This window comes from Anolis carolinensis, chromosome 3, assembly GCF_035594765.1.
Source record: "Anolis carolinensis isolate JA03-04 chromosome 3, rAnoCar3.1.pri, whole genome shotgun sequence".
In the NCBI taxonomy this organism is placed as follows: Eukaryota; Metazoa; Chordata; class Lepidosauria; order Squamata; family Dactyloidae; genus Anolis; species Anolis carolinensis.
In genome coordinates, this window is record NC_085843.1 from 75,409,002 (window position 1) to 75,427,427 (window position 18,426).

The 18,426-nt window shown below is 39.7% G+C and overlaps 1 protein-coding gene across 1 annotated transcript in view; it reads right to left on the reverse strand.

The window, feature by feature from the left end:
* Positions 1–18,114, reverse strand: part of paxbp1 (PAX3 and PAX7 binding protein 1) — a 40,798-nt gene extending 22,684 nt beyond the window's left edge. The window contains exons 1-7 of the mRNA XM_003219034.4: positions 17,568–18,114; positions 11,725–11,853; positions 10,532–10,705; positions 7,502–7,723; positions 6,867–6,970; positions 5,583–5,803; positions 3,894–4,083 (exon numbers count right to left, since the gene is read on the reverse strand). Coding sequence (XP_003219082.3) covers positions 3,894–4,083; positions 5,583–5,803; positions 6,867–6,970; positions 7,502–7,723; positions 10,532–10,705; positions 11,725–11,853; positions 17,568–18,012 — 1,485 coding nt within the window. The 5' untranslated portion in view covers positions 18,013–18,114. The remainder of the gene's footprint in view (positions 1–3,893; positions 4,084–5,582; positions 5,804–6,866; positions 6,971–7,501; positions 7,724–10,531; positions 10,706–11,724; positions 11,854–17,567) is intronic.
* Positions 18,115–18,426: the final 312 nt, after the last annotated feature.

The window sequence follows — 18,426 nt, forward strand, 5'->3', positions numbered from 1 at the left end:
AAGCTTTATATTTTGTGGACATATGTCATTGCTTTTCTTCTATCAGAATTTTAGTAAAATATCTAAAGGACAATCCTTTAAAAATAATTGTGAATCATTTGAACCGAACATCACTTGAAGAAACTATTTAACAGAAGAAAGATTTAAAGGCACGTACATTACCAAAAATAACCAAGGCATGGGTGGTCAGCATCAGTTTTGTTTTTGTTTTGCGTATAATTTTTTTTGTTCTGATGGATTCTGCTACCAGCAACTGGAATATGACCAACCATATCAGGCTACTGAATAGCCAGAAGTACGACAACATATGCCTGCTTCAAACTTTCACATAATGCTTATTGCCTTATTCAAAAACTGAAACCTGAGAAAGATTTTACTTTGCCAAGTATGCAAGTTAAATTTTGTCAACATAAGGGGTAAAATAAAATGGCAACAAATGTAAGGGGAGACAGCCAAAGAAGGTAAATGGCAGGACTGTATATTCTGCTACTGATTATCAAGTAGGAGCACTCTATGCAGAAAAAGGTTATCACAATTTTGCCCCAACTGTTCCTCACAATTCAGAAAAGATCACAGAACCGAAGCAAGGTGAATTCTTGGTGTAGTCACAATGCATTTCAATTTTCAATGAGATAAGCAGTTATTTTACTGTCAACTTAGTTGCCCTCCTCTTCCACCAGAGCCAGGTTACCTATGTTAATTTCCTATTTCATCTCCTGCACTCATCTTTGTTTGAAACATTCAAAGTTTTAGTCAGAGCAAAAATGTTATTCTTAAATTATAATCATACAAACAAAGCTCTTAAGTCATTTCACAAACAGAACTCTAGATCTGGATTGCCACAGAGGAAAAATCAGTAAAACCCTTACGAAAAACTAAATTTACTTCACTTACACACAACCCTATGTACATTTACTGGTATGAAATTTACAGCCTAATGAGCAGGATTAGGATTGTAAAATTTGCTCCAAGTTGTTCATTCAATTATACAGCTGCATCTGAATATTATCTGTTTATTTTGAAAATTCTCCTCCTAAGTTTGGGGGCTAAAATGGTAATAGCAATGCATGTCATACAGGAAACTGAAGTAGAAAAAGGGAAGTCATATGAAATCAGAGGTCACTATCCCTTGCAGCAGCAGAACTGAATTCCACATACATTTCCACTGCCAAGCAGACTCAAGCTATAGCACTGGACATTTGATATGTTATTATTGTTCCACAATAATAACATAGCCTCCCAAGAATTTTTTTTATCTGATAGCATTATTTGGCCCTTAATGTTTCCCCCTTAAACTTATGCCTTTTGACATATTTCAGGTCTGTGAATTATGCATACATGTGAGCGTCATACTAATTTCTAGAAATTTCTTTTTGTTATAATTCATCTGCCAACGTTGCAGGATTTAATGCTGTTTTAGAAATAGTATAAGAAATAGTAAAACAGATAAAATTATCAAATATTTTTTTCTAAAATCATCAGTTGCCAAATAATAGTGGGAAAATGTATGTGCCTTCAAGTTGGCTATCAATTTATGTAAATTTTCTTAGACAAAGAATACTTGAGGTAGTTTTGTCACTTCCTCTCTCTGAAATATAGAGTACAGTAGCAGGTAAATGTCAGCTCTCTCCCATCCCTGATTAGCTTCCAAGAATTGATGCCAAGTGTTAGTTGCTCTGAGTCCCTCAGAGAGGGTGAGAGGGTGGGATATAAAATGAAGTAAATAAATAAAATAAGATCAGACAGGTTCTGGTGCTTCAGCATATTTAATTCTATTTCACAATAGGAGAAGATAAATTTTAATTTGTGAGGCTACAGACTAAGACAGACTATTTTATAAGTGTCTGGAATAAGAAATGCAAATACAAATAAAATGTAATATACTGCTATATAGCAGAAATAGTACATGAGGTGGCATTGTTCTACTAGAAGCTGCATATTCTGCTAGAAACAACACAAGTGCTATTGGGGCAATACCTAATGGAGAGCTGTGAAAATGCAAATGACTTTCACAAGCTGAAACACAGTACTGAACTTGAAATCTGTGTAAATATGGAAAGAAAAAATATTTTTGCGCTTTGAGTCCCATCTGCGGGACAAAAGCGGAATAAAAGTAAATAAATAATAAAAGAGGATTTCTGCAAATAGTAGAAAGTTTGCATAATCAGAATATACTATTGCAAACAATGATTTATAACACTTATATATGCAGATAGACCACTATGACCTGAAGCAACCACAACTCAGATTCATTATCTAACTAAGGCATTATCTTCCTGTGTGGACATGCTCCTTCTTTCCCCCCTTTGCTCTTCTGGAATTTGAAAGGAGAAAAAAGTAATTGTTTTCTCATTTTTTCTCTCCTTCAGACAACAGTGCTATTTCCTACTATGTTGGCAGACTCCTTGGACAGCAGCTCTCCAGTTATGGGAGCTTTAGTCAGCATAGTCCAGAGTGGTGAATGCTGGGAGTTGAACAACATCTGTGGCATCACATGATTCCCACCACTGCCATAGGGAATGCAAGAAAACTTCCACTACCCTTTTCCTCCAATAAGAAGCCTTGCCGGCTCGTGTTTTGTGAATAGAAGAATTAATTCTTCTGATGCTCTTCCTTAAGGTTATCCTATTTCAAATGTCTGTGTGCCAAATATTACTATTACTAACTCAAATATTCTTATCTATTTATATTATGCTAGAATTATAAACTATTCAGAGAACAAGGTATCACATTCCTGCCCAGAAAGCTTACAATCTAACACAGACATTTTCAGCACATGAAAGTTAAGAATTCTAATTCAGTTTTCTTTAAAGGTTTTTAAGCTTTTATCTAAATAATGGAAATAGCTTGAACATGCAAAAATGTTTACTGAGACATTTTTTTTCAGACTACACATGCACAGAACTGTAACATCAATTTGATAATAAAGCTTTGCATATTTTCCTATACATCGATCAACACTAACCAAATCAAGTAAACAATATAGGTTTGTAGAAGATGACCCCAAATCAGGGTACTGGAAATATTGTATAGTAGTATACACTAAATCAGCACCTCCTAACAAAATGGCATGTGGAAACTGTTTTAACAGTCCCTATGTTGTCACAATTTAGGCCTTACTGACCAAGTTGTAATTGTCCCTGACCTACTTTACTGAGCAACTGCCTCATGGAAGAGGTGGACTTGTTCTGTTGGTGACTGCGGCACAGGTGAATTACATTTCTAGCCAGCAAAGCTGCAACATCCAGAAGCTGGACACTTGTTGCAGCCTTGCTGGCTGCAACAAACCCTCTTCTCTCCATGAAGATGCTCTCTGATAAAATATGTCTAGTGGGGATTAGAAATGCTACTTAGCTACCTAAATAGTGCAGTTAAAAACAAAGTAGCACTTGTAGAGTTCTAGCAGTTTTTAGTGTCTATAATCCTATGAAAACCTCCTTGGTATCTCAATACAGAACGAGAGTTTTTAATGCTCTCATTTAATGTACTAAGAAACCAGTGCTGATTATTTATGATCACACTTGTATTGGAGGGTTGTTGTATGTCTTTCGGGCTGTGTGGCCATGTTCCAGAAGTATTCTCTCCTGACGTTTCGCCCACTTGTATTGCTTCATTCATATGTACATAATATCAAATTCAAACATTAAAAAAGCAACCTGACTACGATCCACAAATATTTTTTAGGACGGCAATCTACTAAAAATTAAATAGCTAGCATCTCTACTTTAACTTCTGTTGTTTGAACTCTGACAGTGACTTACATTGCTTTCAACACATGTAAGGACAAACCTTCAAACATGTGCAGAGTTGATTCATTGGCATGTACAAGAGAACACGTTTGATCACAGACTAAACCCGTTACTGAAAAAGATTAATATATTTTGCATTCTTACCTTTTCACTGAAACACTCAAGCAAGTCTTGGACATACCCTCGCATTTCTTGCAGAAATTTATACCGTTCACCAACACCCCCAGAAGACCCTTCCAATCTTTCAATGGTCTTGATGGAGTCATCACGGCTTTGTTGGTGGTTCTCGAGTTGTTGTTGATTTGATCTGTGACGTTCTTTCATTGAGTCCAACCTAATTGAGACACAAACATTATAAGCTACAGTATTGCAATATTTAGCTTTCTTAGAGACAACGAAGTACAATATAAAACACCAACATTTTCAAACTATTTTTGGAGAAGTAGCCATGAACATTATTTTTTTAAATTCTGGAGCAGATTAAGAGGCTTATGGCACTTTGACAGACTAAAAAAAAATTACAGCACAAAACTTTTAGTCTACAAAAGCTTAAGCCATAATAAAACAATCAAAGTGCCACAAAACTGTTTTAAAGCTGTATTTACAATGGGGAAATTCTATGGGGATTGTAGTGGTTAGTTCTAGACAGCAACTAATTTCAATGGATTTATTTTGGTAAATTGGATTTAGAGTGAGAACCACTGGCATTTATGTGAAGAAGCAGCTATCAAACCCCCTGAATATGTGGTTTCTCAATCCTCCCCAAAACATAAAGTCTTGGTGCTTTCCCCAGAAGCAGAACCAAGACCTGTTTATCCCCAAAACACCCTCCACACTCAGACGATGCTTTCATTCATCCTCAACCACAAAGAGAAATGCTGTTACCTCTTTCTGTATATACCTCTATCCCTAAAGTGTCAAGGAGCCCCATAAAGGGAATGATCAACAAGAAGTATAGAAATTCGGTTGGTTACCCACCCCCCACTACGAACTGCCTTCCACAGAGTTCCTAAGCATTCCATTATCTTACCTATATAGATACCAGTTTAGCACTGCAGAGGGAACATGAGAAATAGAATGAAAGTAAACTGCCTTATATCAAGTTAGACCACTGGCTCATCTATCTCAGCATTGTTGACAGTGACTAACAGCAGCTCTCCAGGGTTTCAGGCAGGATTCTTTCCAGGCCCTACCTGGAGATGACCGGAACTGAACCTGGAACCTTCTGCATGCAAAAGAAGTATTCCGCCACTGAGCTATGGCTTCTTCTCTCACACCTACAGGAGTATTTGTTGGTCTCAATAGAAATTAGGGAGGTACAGATCAATTTTTTTGGAGCTTGACATAATGAGTTCTTACACAGCTGATCTCAGATTTAACTATCCCCCCCTTTTTTTGGTAATCTGACTCACACCAATAATATACTTGCTTCTATTGAGAAAGAGGTACAAGTGTTCGTGTGACACTCTGGATTTCCAATTAATAAAATATAGTATTTAAGATTTTTCAAAATATATTTTGTGTCTTCTGTCTAAAATGTTGATCTATTCAGAAAAGCTTGACTTATACTGCTCATTTCAATACGTGGTAAGCTAATTATCACTGTCTTTTTTTCAATTCCTCAGCTACAATATGAGTATTTTGTGTCCAGAAGATACATCAATCTTCACTCCCGGAGAAGTCATCCAAGTAGCTGCTTGAGAAGTTTTTGCTTTCTTCCTTTTCATAATGAGGATATAGTCTGTGGGCTTCCGTTGATGCAATTCTGCATTTGGCACTCAGACAGATACCTAGAAGACAGGTCTTATATTTTAAGAAGCTGGTCTGTCCTACCTGTCTTTAAGCTGTTTCTTTACCAAATCAATAGTAACAGGAGTCATCTCATTATTGGAAGTTTTGAAAGGTATTGTGTTATCTGTTTTGGGAGCCTTTGTTTCTGATGATCCATAAGCAGCATATGTGTAAGGAATGCCATAAGATGACCCATAAGGCATTGCTTGGTAAATATTCTGGTAGTACAAGTTGTTCATATCTGCAGGCTGACTTGCTTGAACCTAAGTAAATAGAATATGTTTAGTAATGGTAAAACTGAGATCATATCAGTATTATAAATCAAAGCAATGGGCCACAAAGCTAGTTCACTTTTAGAAATTATCCTTGAAATTCAACCCACCTTATCACATTTCTTATACACATGAGTACATATCAATGAAAAATGGACATCCAAACTATCATTACTCCACACATACACACACACACAACTCCTAAAATACATCAGCAAATAAAGATTTACTTAGAGAATCTGATGTGTGAGCTATACATGCATCTCTGATCAGCAAGTACACTGACTGGGGGCTTCAAAGTGTGGTCTCTCTTTGTACTGAAGCGGCACTCAGAAAGATGACAGAAGGATGGAGGATGATGGAAGACCCCTCAAATACTCTTGAGAAGTACACTGCTACCAAGCCCATAGTGGCAACCATCACATTCTTCAGAACAAACTCCGCATATGTATGCTTGCCCACAATGTCCTGCCTCATGTACAGAGGAAGAGTTGTTTAAAGCCTCGGACAATGCAGTCGCTGTTGCCCGCTTTTGGTCTAAAACTATTTAGCTGCTTGTGATTCCTTTCTTTTATCACTTTTAACTTATTATGCAATGCTTTTGACACAAAATAAACGTTCTTCATTTGCCCCTCTTGCCTCTGAACTAGCAACTAGAGGGCGAGATATTGATTTAGCCAAGTCTTGAGGACTGATTCTCCTTAAAGTCTGCTATCTGCTACACTCTCCAAAGAAACCATGTTGTTGCCTAATAACACAATTATTAAATAAAAGCTAGTAAAATCTGATAATCAAATCAAAGACAATGGTAAAATATATCACTACATTTTCTAGTTCAACATGACTGATTCCAATGCAAATTATTACGCTTTGAGACTGTAACTGCATAGCTCTGTTTCTGTCTGTCCTGGTGCCTCAGAAGCTCTTCACTGATATGTCTCATTTTCCTTATAAAACTGGCAACTGGAGCAAGTTGAAGACCAGAGAGCTAGTTCTGGCTAAGTGCCCATGTCATGTGACCCAAAATTTAGATTTCAGTTATTTGAATACATGCCTGAGGTATATTAATGCCTTTACGTATCTGTTCTTGCTCCCATCGACTGAGTTCTTCATCCTGTTCTCCAGCGATTAGAGCGTCGTCATCACTTCCCTCAATACCTAAGCACAAATGTGTAACAAGTAACAGGAATATAACATAATGGAATTATATGGAAATGCGGTACAATATTCAAAGATATATTGTTTTCAGTGAAAAATAAGCAAAATGTATTGATTCCAGCGAAACATTTCAAAATAAGAATAATCTGTGAAGAATGTACTGTCCTACACCACGTTGTGGATGATGCTTTATAGAAGTATTTTTTAAATGATTGTTCAACGAACAAATGAAAAATATAATGGGTAGGAAAAACTCTAGCCCCTTCCACACAGCTGAATAAAATCCCACATTATCTGCTTTGAACTGAAATATATGGCAGTGTGGACTAAGATAACACAATTCAAAGCAGATATTATGGGTTATATGGCAGTGTGGAATGGCCCTTACTCCATCCACTGTTATACCATGGGCCTTCCCTCAATAAAACATGCTCCACTTTTTAGTCCATCAAGACTATCCAGCCCTGCATTACACAGGATATTCAAATAGCAAATAGTAACAATTCAATGCAACTGTTCCCTTCATCTCACCTATTTCCTCTGCAATCTTTTGTCTTTGAGACTTTTCTTTCACTGAAAAGACTATTCTTCGCTTCTCATCATCATCTTCATCATCACTAGCATCATTGTCATCTTCTCTAATAAGGCGTCCTTTCCCAGGGTCATTGTCAAGGGGTAAAAAGTCTCCAAGCTCACGAGCCATTTGACGTTTTTTCCTAGCAGCATGAATAAAAGCAGCATCTGGGATTTCTCCTGGAAAAAATAGTTTAATGTTTTTTAAAGGAATCATTTATATCCAACCATAGATATTCACATTAAAGCAAGACTATAATTCCATCTAGCTAAATATGGAAAATAGCAAAAGTCATCATCTGCTCCACAGACTTAGTTGGGGTTAGCTGCCAATTAGCTCCTCCCCTCCCAGCACTAAGTAATCAAAGGATTAATATGAACACTATTAATAAAGAAAAATAAAAGGCTCTGTTGCTCCTTTACTATTTAAAACAGGTGATAGAAACCAGAACATTACCACATTTTAGGCAGAATGAACGAATGTTCCAGAATGTTTCCAGAACCCACCTGTAGATACCTAATTTTGTGGATGTTTCAGTCCCATTATACAGTTGGGGGGGGGGGGGGAGTATTTAGTCAGATACCAATTGTACGAGTTCTCCCGCTTAAAAAGATGAGAGGCTTGTAATTGACATCATAGGTAAACCTCGACTATGACAGACAACATGAGAAAACACATCCAGAAAATCACATTGTCTAATTTTTCACAAATGTATTTACAAATTATGGTGGAAAATAAATATTTGGTCCATAACAAAAGTTCATCTCAATATTGTTATATATCTTTTATTGGCAATGACAGAAGTCAAACATTTTCTGTAAGTCCTCACAAGGTTGGCACACACTGTTGCTGGTATGTTGGTCCATTCTTCCATGCAGATCTTCTCAAGAGCAGTGATGTTTTGGAGCTGTCGCTTGGCAACACGGACTTTCAACGTCCTCCAAAAGTTTTCTATAGGGTTGAGAGCTGGAGACTGGCTAGGCCACTCCAGGACCTTGAAATGCTTCTTACAAAGCCACTCCTTCGTTGCCCTGGCGGTGTGCTTGGGATCACTGTCATGCTGAAAGACCCAGCTACGTTTCATCTTCAGTGCCCTTGCTGATGGAAGGAGGTTTGCACTCAAAAACTCATGATACATGGCCCCATTCATTCTTTCATGTATACGGATCAGTCGCCCTGGTCCCTTTGCAGAGAACAGCCCCAAAGCATGATGTTGCCACCCCCATGCTTCACAGTAGGTATGGTGCTTTGAATGAAACTCAGCATTCTTTCTCCTCCAAACACGAGTTGTGTTTCTGCCAAACAGTTCTACTTTGGTTTTATCTGACCGTATGACATTCTCCCAATACTCTTCTGGATCATCCAAATGCTCTCTAGCAAACTTCAGTTGGCCCCGGACATGTACTGGCTTAAGCAGGGGACACGTCTGCCACTAGATCCGAGTCCCTGGCGGCGATGGTAGCCTTTGTTATGTTGGTCCTAGCTCTCTGCAGGTCATTCGCTAAGTCCCCCTGTCCGTGTGGTTCTGGGATTTTTGCTCACCGTTCTTGTGACTATTTTGACCCAACGGAGTGAGATCTTGCGTGGAGCCCCAGATCGAGGGAGATTATCAGTGGTCTTGTATCTCTTCCATTTTCTAATTATTGCTCCCACAGTTTATTACTTCACACCAAGCTGCTTACCTATTGCAGATTCAATCTTCCCAGTCTGGTGCAGGGCTACAATTTTGTTTCTGGTGTCCTTCGACAGCTCTTTGGTCTTCACCATAGTGGAGTTTGGAGTGTGACTGCTTGAGGTTGTGGACAGGTGTCTTTTATAGCGATAACAAGTTCAAATAGGTGCCATTACTACAGGTAATGAGTGGCGGACAGAGCAGCTTCTTAAAGAAGAAGTTATAGGTCTGTGAGACCCAGAAATCTTGCTTGTTCGTATATGACCAAATACATAATTTTCCACCATAAATAAATTCGTGAAAAATCAGACAATGTGATTTTCAAGATGTGCTTTCTCATGTTGTCTCTCATAGTTGAGGTCTACCTATGATGTCAATTCCAGGCCTCTCATATCTTTTTAAGCAGGAGAACTTGTACAATTGGTATCTGACTACATACTTTTCCCACCACTGTATATAATAGTGTAGTAAAGTGGCAGCTCTTCTACAAAATGGTGAACAACTCAACAAGTGCTGGAAAGATCTGAGAAGCTGTTAAATGTTGGGTTACAGCAGGGTGCATCTACGCATAAGTGTAGTTATTGTGGTCTGGAAAAATCAAAGTTTGCTTTTTGACTTGATTTTCCAGATATTTTCAAGTATGGTTCACCAATCCATGGGTCCAACCTATCTTTGAGACAGCATCACCTTTTATGAACTGCCATGGGCATTGAGATTTTCTGGGGAGGCCCTTCTCTTGGTCCCACCACCATCTCAAATACAGTTGGTGGGGACGAGAGAGGGCCTTCTCAGTTCTGGAATGCCCTCCCTAGAGAGATCAGGCTAGCCTCTTCACCTCAAGCCTTTCATTCCAGCTTAAAAACATGGCTTTTTAAGCAAGCCTTTGATCTTATGTAGGCTTTTAAGCATTAGTCTGAGGACTTACTGTGGGCATCACGTCTGCACTGGGCTGTGTCAATCGAAACAACATGTCTTTATTCGCAGCTATGACTACATTTTATGATTTTTTTATGTTTTACATTGTAATTATGCATATGTGTGATTGTAATACTATGGTTTTATCGTTTTAGATTTATGTATTGTCTATATGAAGCACTTTGCTGTATTTTGTTAGCCGCCTTGAGTCCCTTCGGGGAGATGGTGGAGGGGTAGAAATAAAATTTAATAATAATAGTAATACTGAGATCCAACTGTATGAAGTATCATCCAACAGAAGATTAAAAATGCAATAGCTTACATGACCCTACTTATGCAGTAAGAAAAAGAAATAACTCATTCCATGACTCTCTTTTTCACTGATGGAATATTAACTAACCTGGACGTAAAACATTCAAAGATGACAAAGCACTTGAAAATGCTCCTGCAGCTTTTGATTTTTCTTCTTCTTTTTCACTTTCAACTTCCATCTCCTCTTCTCCTTGTTCACTAATGGCAACACCATCTTCTTGAACGGCATCTTTAGCCTGTCCTTTGTCTGCAGATTGTTCAACTGTAAAACAAGTCTCTTTTTAAAGTGACATTTTGAAAAAAAAAATTCACATTTGAACATGAGAAATGTAAAATTTACTTCCATCTTTTGATATATTTGCTGTCATATTGAAAATGTCAACATACAGTTCTATTGTACTGCAATATGTATGTGTGTGTGTGTGTGTGTGTGTGTGCATATGCATATAAGTATCGTATCACAAGCAGATTTGTATGCAGAGCATGCTTATGATACTATACACACAAGTCTCTGTGACACAGAATTTATCTTTTTAGTATCTTTCAATGAACCTATCAATGCAGTGATAAACAGATTATTAGAGCATACTGTATTGCTTCTTTTTATTATTTAAAATGTCAGTCAGAATAGGACACATCCGACAGCATCTTAATGAAGATATTTATTCAAATCATATCTTAACAGTGTAAAAGATGTTGAACTGGATAGCTGTTTGCTTCTGAATCCAATTCCATGGGAGTAACATTGATTTTTAAATATCCACATAAGCTCTTTCTCCTGTATCATACTGTCCAAAACAAGGTAATCAGTCAATCACCTTCTCTCTGGTTCCTCTTTTTCAGAATTACAACCACAAAACAGGGTTTTAATACCATGACAGCTTATCTGTGGAATGCCTCACGCAGGCAGGTTTGACCAGCTGCAATAGTGCTCTTTTTAAAGGCATAAGTCAAAGCAAATTTTATTCTCCTTAGGCTTGAAAATGATTTGACTCCTCTGTTTTATCTGCCACTTGATTTTATTTGGGTTTTATCATTATTACCTACCATAAATACAATTTTAGGCAGAAAGGCAGAATATTTAATAAGTGTTCTTTAAAAATTGTATGGATATTTTTCTATCAAGTTCATATTTTTGTTTGTAATTGTCTTGATTTTACATGTTGTATGCCGCTTTGAGAAAAGTGGGATAGAAATAAAATAATAATATTAATATCAGTGTAAACCACCCCAAACCAAATTATGTGATAGACATTTTTAAAAGGATATAATTACAATTACCATCTACTGAAGAATTAGTTTCTGGTCTTGTCTTGCATTTTTCAAGATCTTCTTTGTATTCTTTCTTAAGCAACTTTACTATTTTTTTGCTGTAACTTGACTTCTTCACTTTAAAAACCTCTTCAGTTTCTTTAAGAGAATAATGAATAATGAGGATAATTACAAATTGATCATATTTCAACTGAAATCTATTTAGCTTTAGAAAAGGTGCCCCATAATGCAACAGAATATAACAAAGCAATCAATTTGCTATAAATAAAGATTAATTTTTCTGGCACAGTAATTACTCCATAGAAAAGGGGTCTCCAAACTTTTAAAGCCATGGGCCAGTTCACAATTCCTCAGGCTGCTGGAGGGCCTGGCTATAGTTTGAAAAAAGCATGAAAGAATTCTTATGCACGCTGCATTTACCTTATTTGCAGTGCAAAAAATTGAAAAAACAATACAATATTTAAAATTAAGAACAATCTGAACCAACGTAAACATACAAGTATTTCAATGGGGAGTGCGGTCCTGCATTTGGCTGATGAAATAGTCGTTTCAGACTTAGGGCGACCCTAAGTCTAAAGTTTAGGGAGGGGGCTGGGTAATGGACCTTGGACTGCTGCATCTGGCCCGCAGGCCTTAGTTTGGGAATCCCTGGTCTACACCATAAAATTAAGGCAGCCTGACCCCATGGAACAGAACACCCATAGAACATCAGATTTCCACCAAAGGTGCCTCATTTAACACAATACCACAATCAAACTTAATCTGGATTGCATTAGTTGCAGAATGGATTCCAAGAACTCCTGCAGGTTAGCTCACCTTTCTCAAAAGCACAGAACAGACCTTGTCCCCTTGGAGTTTTATTGCTTTTCACCAGTTTAACACAGTAACAAGAGTTCTTTGAACAGGTAAATTCAGTTTTGTTAACCATATATTAGGAAGAGATGTGTTGCATGCTGTATCACCCTCACCTTCTGAAACTGCATTCTGCAGCCTCCAAGCCTTGGGTAAACATACCCTTTTTTGCAGATCCAGTTGTTTTACTAATACATATTTCCCCTTTGTTTAAATCATCTCATGCGAAAGATTCAATGCTATTTCAGGGGTGAGCATATTTTTGGATTGTAACTTGCATCAGCCCTGGCCAATCAATGTTGAGGAATGGAAAAATGGTAGTCCGAACGGTTAAGAACTATAGTCCAGAAGGGTGATGGGAACTGAAGTACAATTTCTGCAATGACCAGAGGTTCCTATCCCTGCTAACAGTCTGATAATAATGTCCTGGGACATATCTAAACAGAAAATGCTAAGGAAAGCACACGTGATTGTCAGCCATATGTTTTATGTTGCTTTATACCCTGGATTTTTTTTCCTAAAAGTATCTCATGCATTTCAGATTTAAGATCTAGAGATGGAAAGGCTTGGGAAAAAACAGAAAAATTGGAGGAAAAATAAAAAAAAATTGGGGAGAAAATGGAACAACACCTGTTTTGTTTTCTGGGGATTTTCCAGGCCTTGCCATTTCTATTAAGAACCAAAGGAGGGGGTTGAAGGCTGCTCAGGGAAGGGGACCCTCCAGTCCTCTCAGTCTTACTGGAACCAGTAAAAGAGAAATGCTGGGCCTTGGGAGAAAGAGGAGCTGCATCTATACCAGGTATCCTCAAACTGGCGCACTCCAGCTGTTTTGGCTTCCAACTCCCAGAAACCTTTGCCAACTTGAATGGTTAGGAATTCTGAGAGTTGGAGAGCCACAGTTTGAGGATGCCTGATCTACACTGTAGAATTAATGCAGTTGGGTACAACTTTGACTGCAATGGCGCAGTGCTACAGCATCCTGGAAGTTGTACTTTTACAAGGTCTTGGGCCTTCTCTGCCAACCATACTCATACTGGTGCCACACTGAATTCCATTGCATTAAGTCATGGCAGTTAAATTGGTGTCAAAGTGCATCCATCCTTTTTATTTTTTTAACAAAAAGAAAACATGGTTTCACAAGAGAAAGAAAACATACAAAAAAGTTTATTTTAGGTTATATGTTTTTTTTTTAAAAAAACCCATACATATCCACATTTTGTACTACAACCAAATACCTACTAAAATAACAGAACATGAACACAAAGGAAAACACACACATAAACACACTTGCACAAAACACAAACAGACCACACATCCCTCTAATCAAGGAACCTCTGACTCCTTATCTCTGAGCTTTCCAACAGGTTACTGTGTCACCTGCAGTGTGTGGGTGAGTCGTGCGATCACAATGACAAATTGAATCTATGTGAAATTAGCAATAAATCATAGGTTTTTAAATATATATAAATGAAATATTTTCATGGTGTGCTGTGTCCCCATACATTTTGCAATTACAATTTATATATGTATATTTTATAAGGAGTTGATGTAACACCTTATTTGCTAGTAAAAAAGGTAAAGGTTTCCCCTGACGTTAAGTCCAGTCGTGTCCGACTCTGGGGGTTGGTGCTCATTTCCATTTCTAAGACGAAGAGCCGGCGTTGTCCGTAGACACCTCCAAGGTCATGTGGCCAGCATGACTGCATGGAGCGCCGTAGAACTGAATTATGGTATCATGAAATTATGCAGGTCTAAAAAGTATACCACCAACATTGGAAAGCTCTGCTGTAAAGGTTCTATGGCATTAAGCTACTGATATTAATACAACCTGTTTTTAGGAGAAATGGTTTCTTATAACTTCCAGAGAGCAACACTATTCATGACATTAATTTTAAAACAATTAAAAATATAGAATATTTGCATTATGTAGACCTTTCTCTGCACACAATCTAAAATTACAATTTTTACTGTGCTCTGAACCAAAGGTGTATATGTTATGAGATTAAAGTAGTCTCTGCTTTCTACTCTAAGATGTTTCTGGAAGATAAAACTAAAACGTTGGTCTTTTCCACTCTGGAAACCTCCCACAAAATAGAACAGAAAGGCAGGTTCTTGTACGAAAAGAGCTGGACATGTTTAGCCTGCAGAAGAGAAGGCTGAGATAATACATGATGGCCATGTATAAATACGTGAGGGGAAGTCATAGGGAGGAGGGAGCAAGCTTGTTTTCTGCTGCTCTGGAGACTAGGACGTGGAACAATAGATTCAAACTACAGGAAACTAGATTCCACCTGAACATTAGGAAGAACTTCCTAACTGTGAGAGCTGTTCAGCAGGGGAACTCTCTGCCCCAGTGTGGTGGAGGCTCCTTCTTTGGAGGATTTTAAGCGGAGGCTGGATACCTATCTGGGATGCTTTGAATGTGATTTTCCTGCTTCCTGGCAGGGGGTTGGATTGGATGGCCCGTGAGGGTCTCTTCTAACTCTATGATTCTATGAAATATCTACTGTGTGTGATGCAAGATTGTTTTCTGTTGGTATTATCTGATGGTAATATCTCTTCTGAATCACCCTATTTACTTGAGTATAATGTGCCATCACATCTAATGCGCACCTGTTTTCAAAACCCTGAAATCCAAAAAAAGGTATTTGCTGCCAAATTGGCCAAAAGGGGTATGCATCACAGTGTAATTTGGCCAAAAGAGGTATGCATCACAGTGGCTGCATGCTTATAATTCCTTATTTAAAAACAAAAGTGCTTGAACACCAAAGCTTCCAGTGACGGAAAGAAAAACCTTGGATGTATCTATGCTAGAGAACAGGCATGGGCAAACTTCAGATTTGCCCATGCCTGCTGTAGAATGAATCCACTCTAACTGCACTGGCTCAATGCTATGGAGTCTTGGGGCTGTAGTTTGATAAGGCCTTGAGCCTTCTCCGTCAAAGAATGTGGGTGCCTCACCAAACGACAAATCCCAGGATCTCATAGCATCGAGCCCTGGCCATTAATTGAAAGATGTGGTTCCCCGAAGAGAAGCTCGTCCTTTGGATTTGGCTCAGCCCTATGGCCCCTTCAACACAGATGTATATTTTTTGTTAATTTTTATTTACATACATTAACAGCTTACAGTGTAAATAGTACACAAAACAATGAACATTTTACAAACAGATAACCCCACTACCAAGGCCTGAACCCTTTGCCATAAATTTACGAGTCAACCAGTAAACAAATGTCATATACAAAAGTTTTGACCAACAAGGTTGTACTGTTTTCCCTTTTTACTCCCTAAAACATATTTAATAAAAACCGACCATTATGAATCAAAATCTAATGTATTAGTTTCCCCCTGAACACCCTCATTTCCATTGATAGTTTATCGTTTAAGGCTATGTTCCATACCTCCCCATAGCATGATTCCAGTGAGAGATTGGATACTATTTTCCAATTTGTTGCAATTATAAATCTCACCACTGTGAGTAAAATAATCACCAATTCTTTCTTTTCCATTTCTAAATTCAACTTTGTGGCGTCCATTAGTAATGCTAACCTAGCATCTAAGGTGATGTTTAGTCTTATAATGTTACCTATTTCCATAAATATATTGTTCCAAAAACCCTTCAGCTATGGGCATTTCCACCATAAATGAAAATATGTCCCTTTGTGCATGCCACATCTCCGGCAGAGGTTACTTTGCTTCCTATCCATCTGGTGTAATTTAACTGGTGTGGTATACCATCTCCATATGACTTTGTACACATTTTCTTTTAATCTTATTGAAAGATTCTTAACCACTCTCCACTTTAGAACCCTTTTCTAATCGAGATCCGTCAATGGCCCTATATCTCCTTCCCTAGATCTAACACACAGTTGTGTAAAACTTGATTATATGGCAGAGCACTACGAACCCCACCGATGATGGACCTGGTCCAAACTTGGCACACAGAATCCCCATGACTAACCCAACCTACTGGAGGGGTTTGAGGGGACTGACTCACTATAGTGGGAGTTGTAGTTTACCCTGCAGCCAGAGAGCACACTGAACCCTACGGATGATACATCTAGAGCAGTGGTTCTCAACCTGTGGGTCCCCAGGTGTTTTGGCCGACAACTTCCTGAAATCCCAACCAGTTTACCAGCTGTTGGGATTTCTGGGAGTTGAAGGCCAAAACATCTGGGGACTCACAGGTTGAGAACCACTGATCTACAGCAAACTTGCCTAGCATAACTAACTTTAAGTACTGATAGAGTTTCAGGGGGTTACTCTGGCATGATGAGAGTTGTAGTACACCCACAACCTTATGCATTTTGTAAAAAAAATAGACTTCTTCTAATAAAATGGGCAATGCCGTGTACCCAACCTAGCAGGGCTGTAGTCAGGGTTGGTGGTGAAATTTTTCAGATTAAAAAAAAAAAAAGAATTATTTCAGGTTTAAAAAAAAAACTGGTTTACTCATGAATTTTAACTGGCTAACCAAATCCCCATGAGTGTCCACTGAAGTTTATCTGTCTTGAGTGTCCAACTGAAGTTTATTGATGGAGCCTGATTTCTAAATTATTTTGCGTTATGCAACTATTCTTCATGATTCAGTTAAAAAAAAGCCCCCCTTCCGATGAAGTTTTTTCTGGCAATGGACCTGCAACCTAGCATAACCTAAAATGAAAATGGCACAATTTAAAAACATAGAACATCTATGGATAACTAGCCGCCATCCATTCATAACTAAAGTGTCAAAGAGTTAACCTCAAAAGCCTGTTTCATCAGTCATGTTTTTAAGTCCTACTTGACTGAGGGAACATATGGTTTGTGCTACAGCAGGCCTGGGCAAACTTGGGCCCTCCCTCCGGGTGTTTTGGACTTCAACTCCCACAATTCCTAATAGCCTCTGTTCGGAACTGTGGGAGTTGAAGTCCAAGACACCCGGAGGGAGGGCCCAAGTTTGCCCATGCCCGCCTGCCCTCCATCCTCCATGGGCCTCCAGGGGCGCCTGGGCCTGGCTTACCCTCTTCTTCGTCCTGGAAGCTGAGGAGCTTGAGGCTGCCTCGCGGGGGCGGCGGGGGCGCCTGGAGGGTCGGGGCCTCCTTGCCCTTGTTCCTCCGCTCCTTGGCCTTGAGCACGAGCCCGTTGTTCCCGGCCGGTTGCGAAGGCGGCGGAGGCGGAGGGAGAACGACGGCCGGGGGAGGCGGGGGCAGAGGCGGGGGCCTTCCGGGAGGGACGAGGGGAAGGCAGCCCGTCGGGAGCGGCAGGAGCGGCGGCTTCGGGGCCGGTAGGGATGGCGGCGGCGGCGGTGGAAAGGGGGTTAGCTCGGCCTCCGCCTCGGGCCCAGCCCCGCCTGCCTGAGAAGAGGCCTGTGCCTGAGGCGGCGGAGCCTCGTCTTTCTCGTCGTCCTCCTCCTCCTCGGACTCGTTCCGCTTCCGCACGTTCACGCGCCGCGCCTTGCGGAACATTCTGCTCCACCGACACCGACACGAGCAGAGCGAGGAAGCAAGCGAGGGAGGGAGGGAGGGAGAGAGGCAAGCGCGCAACCACCGCAAAACGGCCGCCAGGGCGCATGCGCGCGCACCGCAGCGGCGTCACCTTGCCGGCCCAGTCAGCCTCCCACAGCGCCCTCTCCTGTCTCTTAACGCGGGGAAGGAAACCGTCGGCCCTGTTCTACCACTAAGTCCCCACCCGGGGATAGAACGTCACCTCGCGTCACCATAGAGTGAGGGGAAAGAGTGGTTTGGAGACCGAGCGGCCATATTGAGAACGAGGGAAGGGGCGGGAGAAGGATTACGTCAGCGCTCTTGTAGGCAACGCGGGAAAAAAAGCAGGAGAGAGAGAAAGAATCGTCAAATATGGAGGCCGAGACTTTGGTCGTC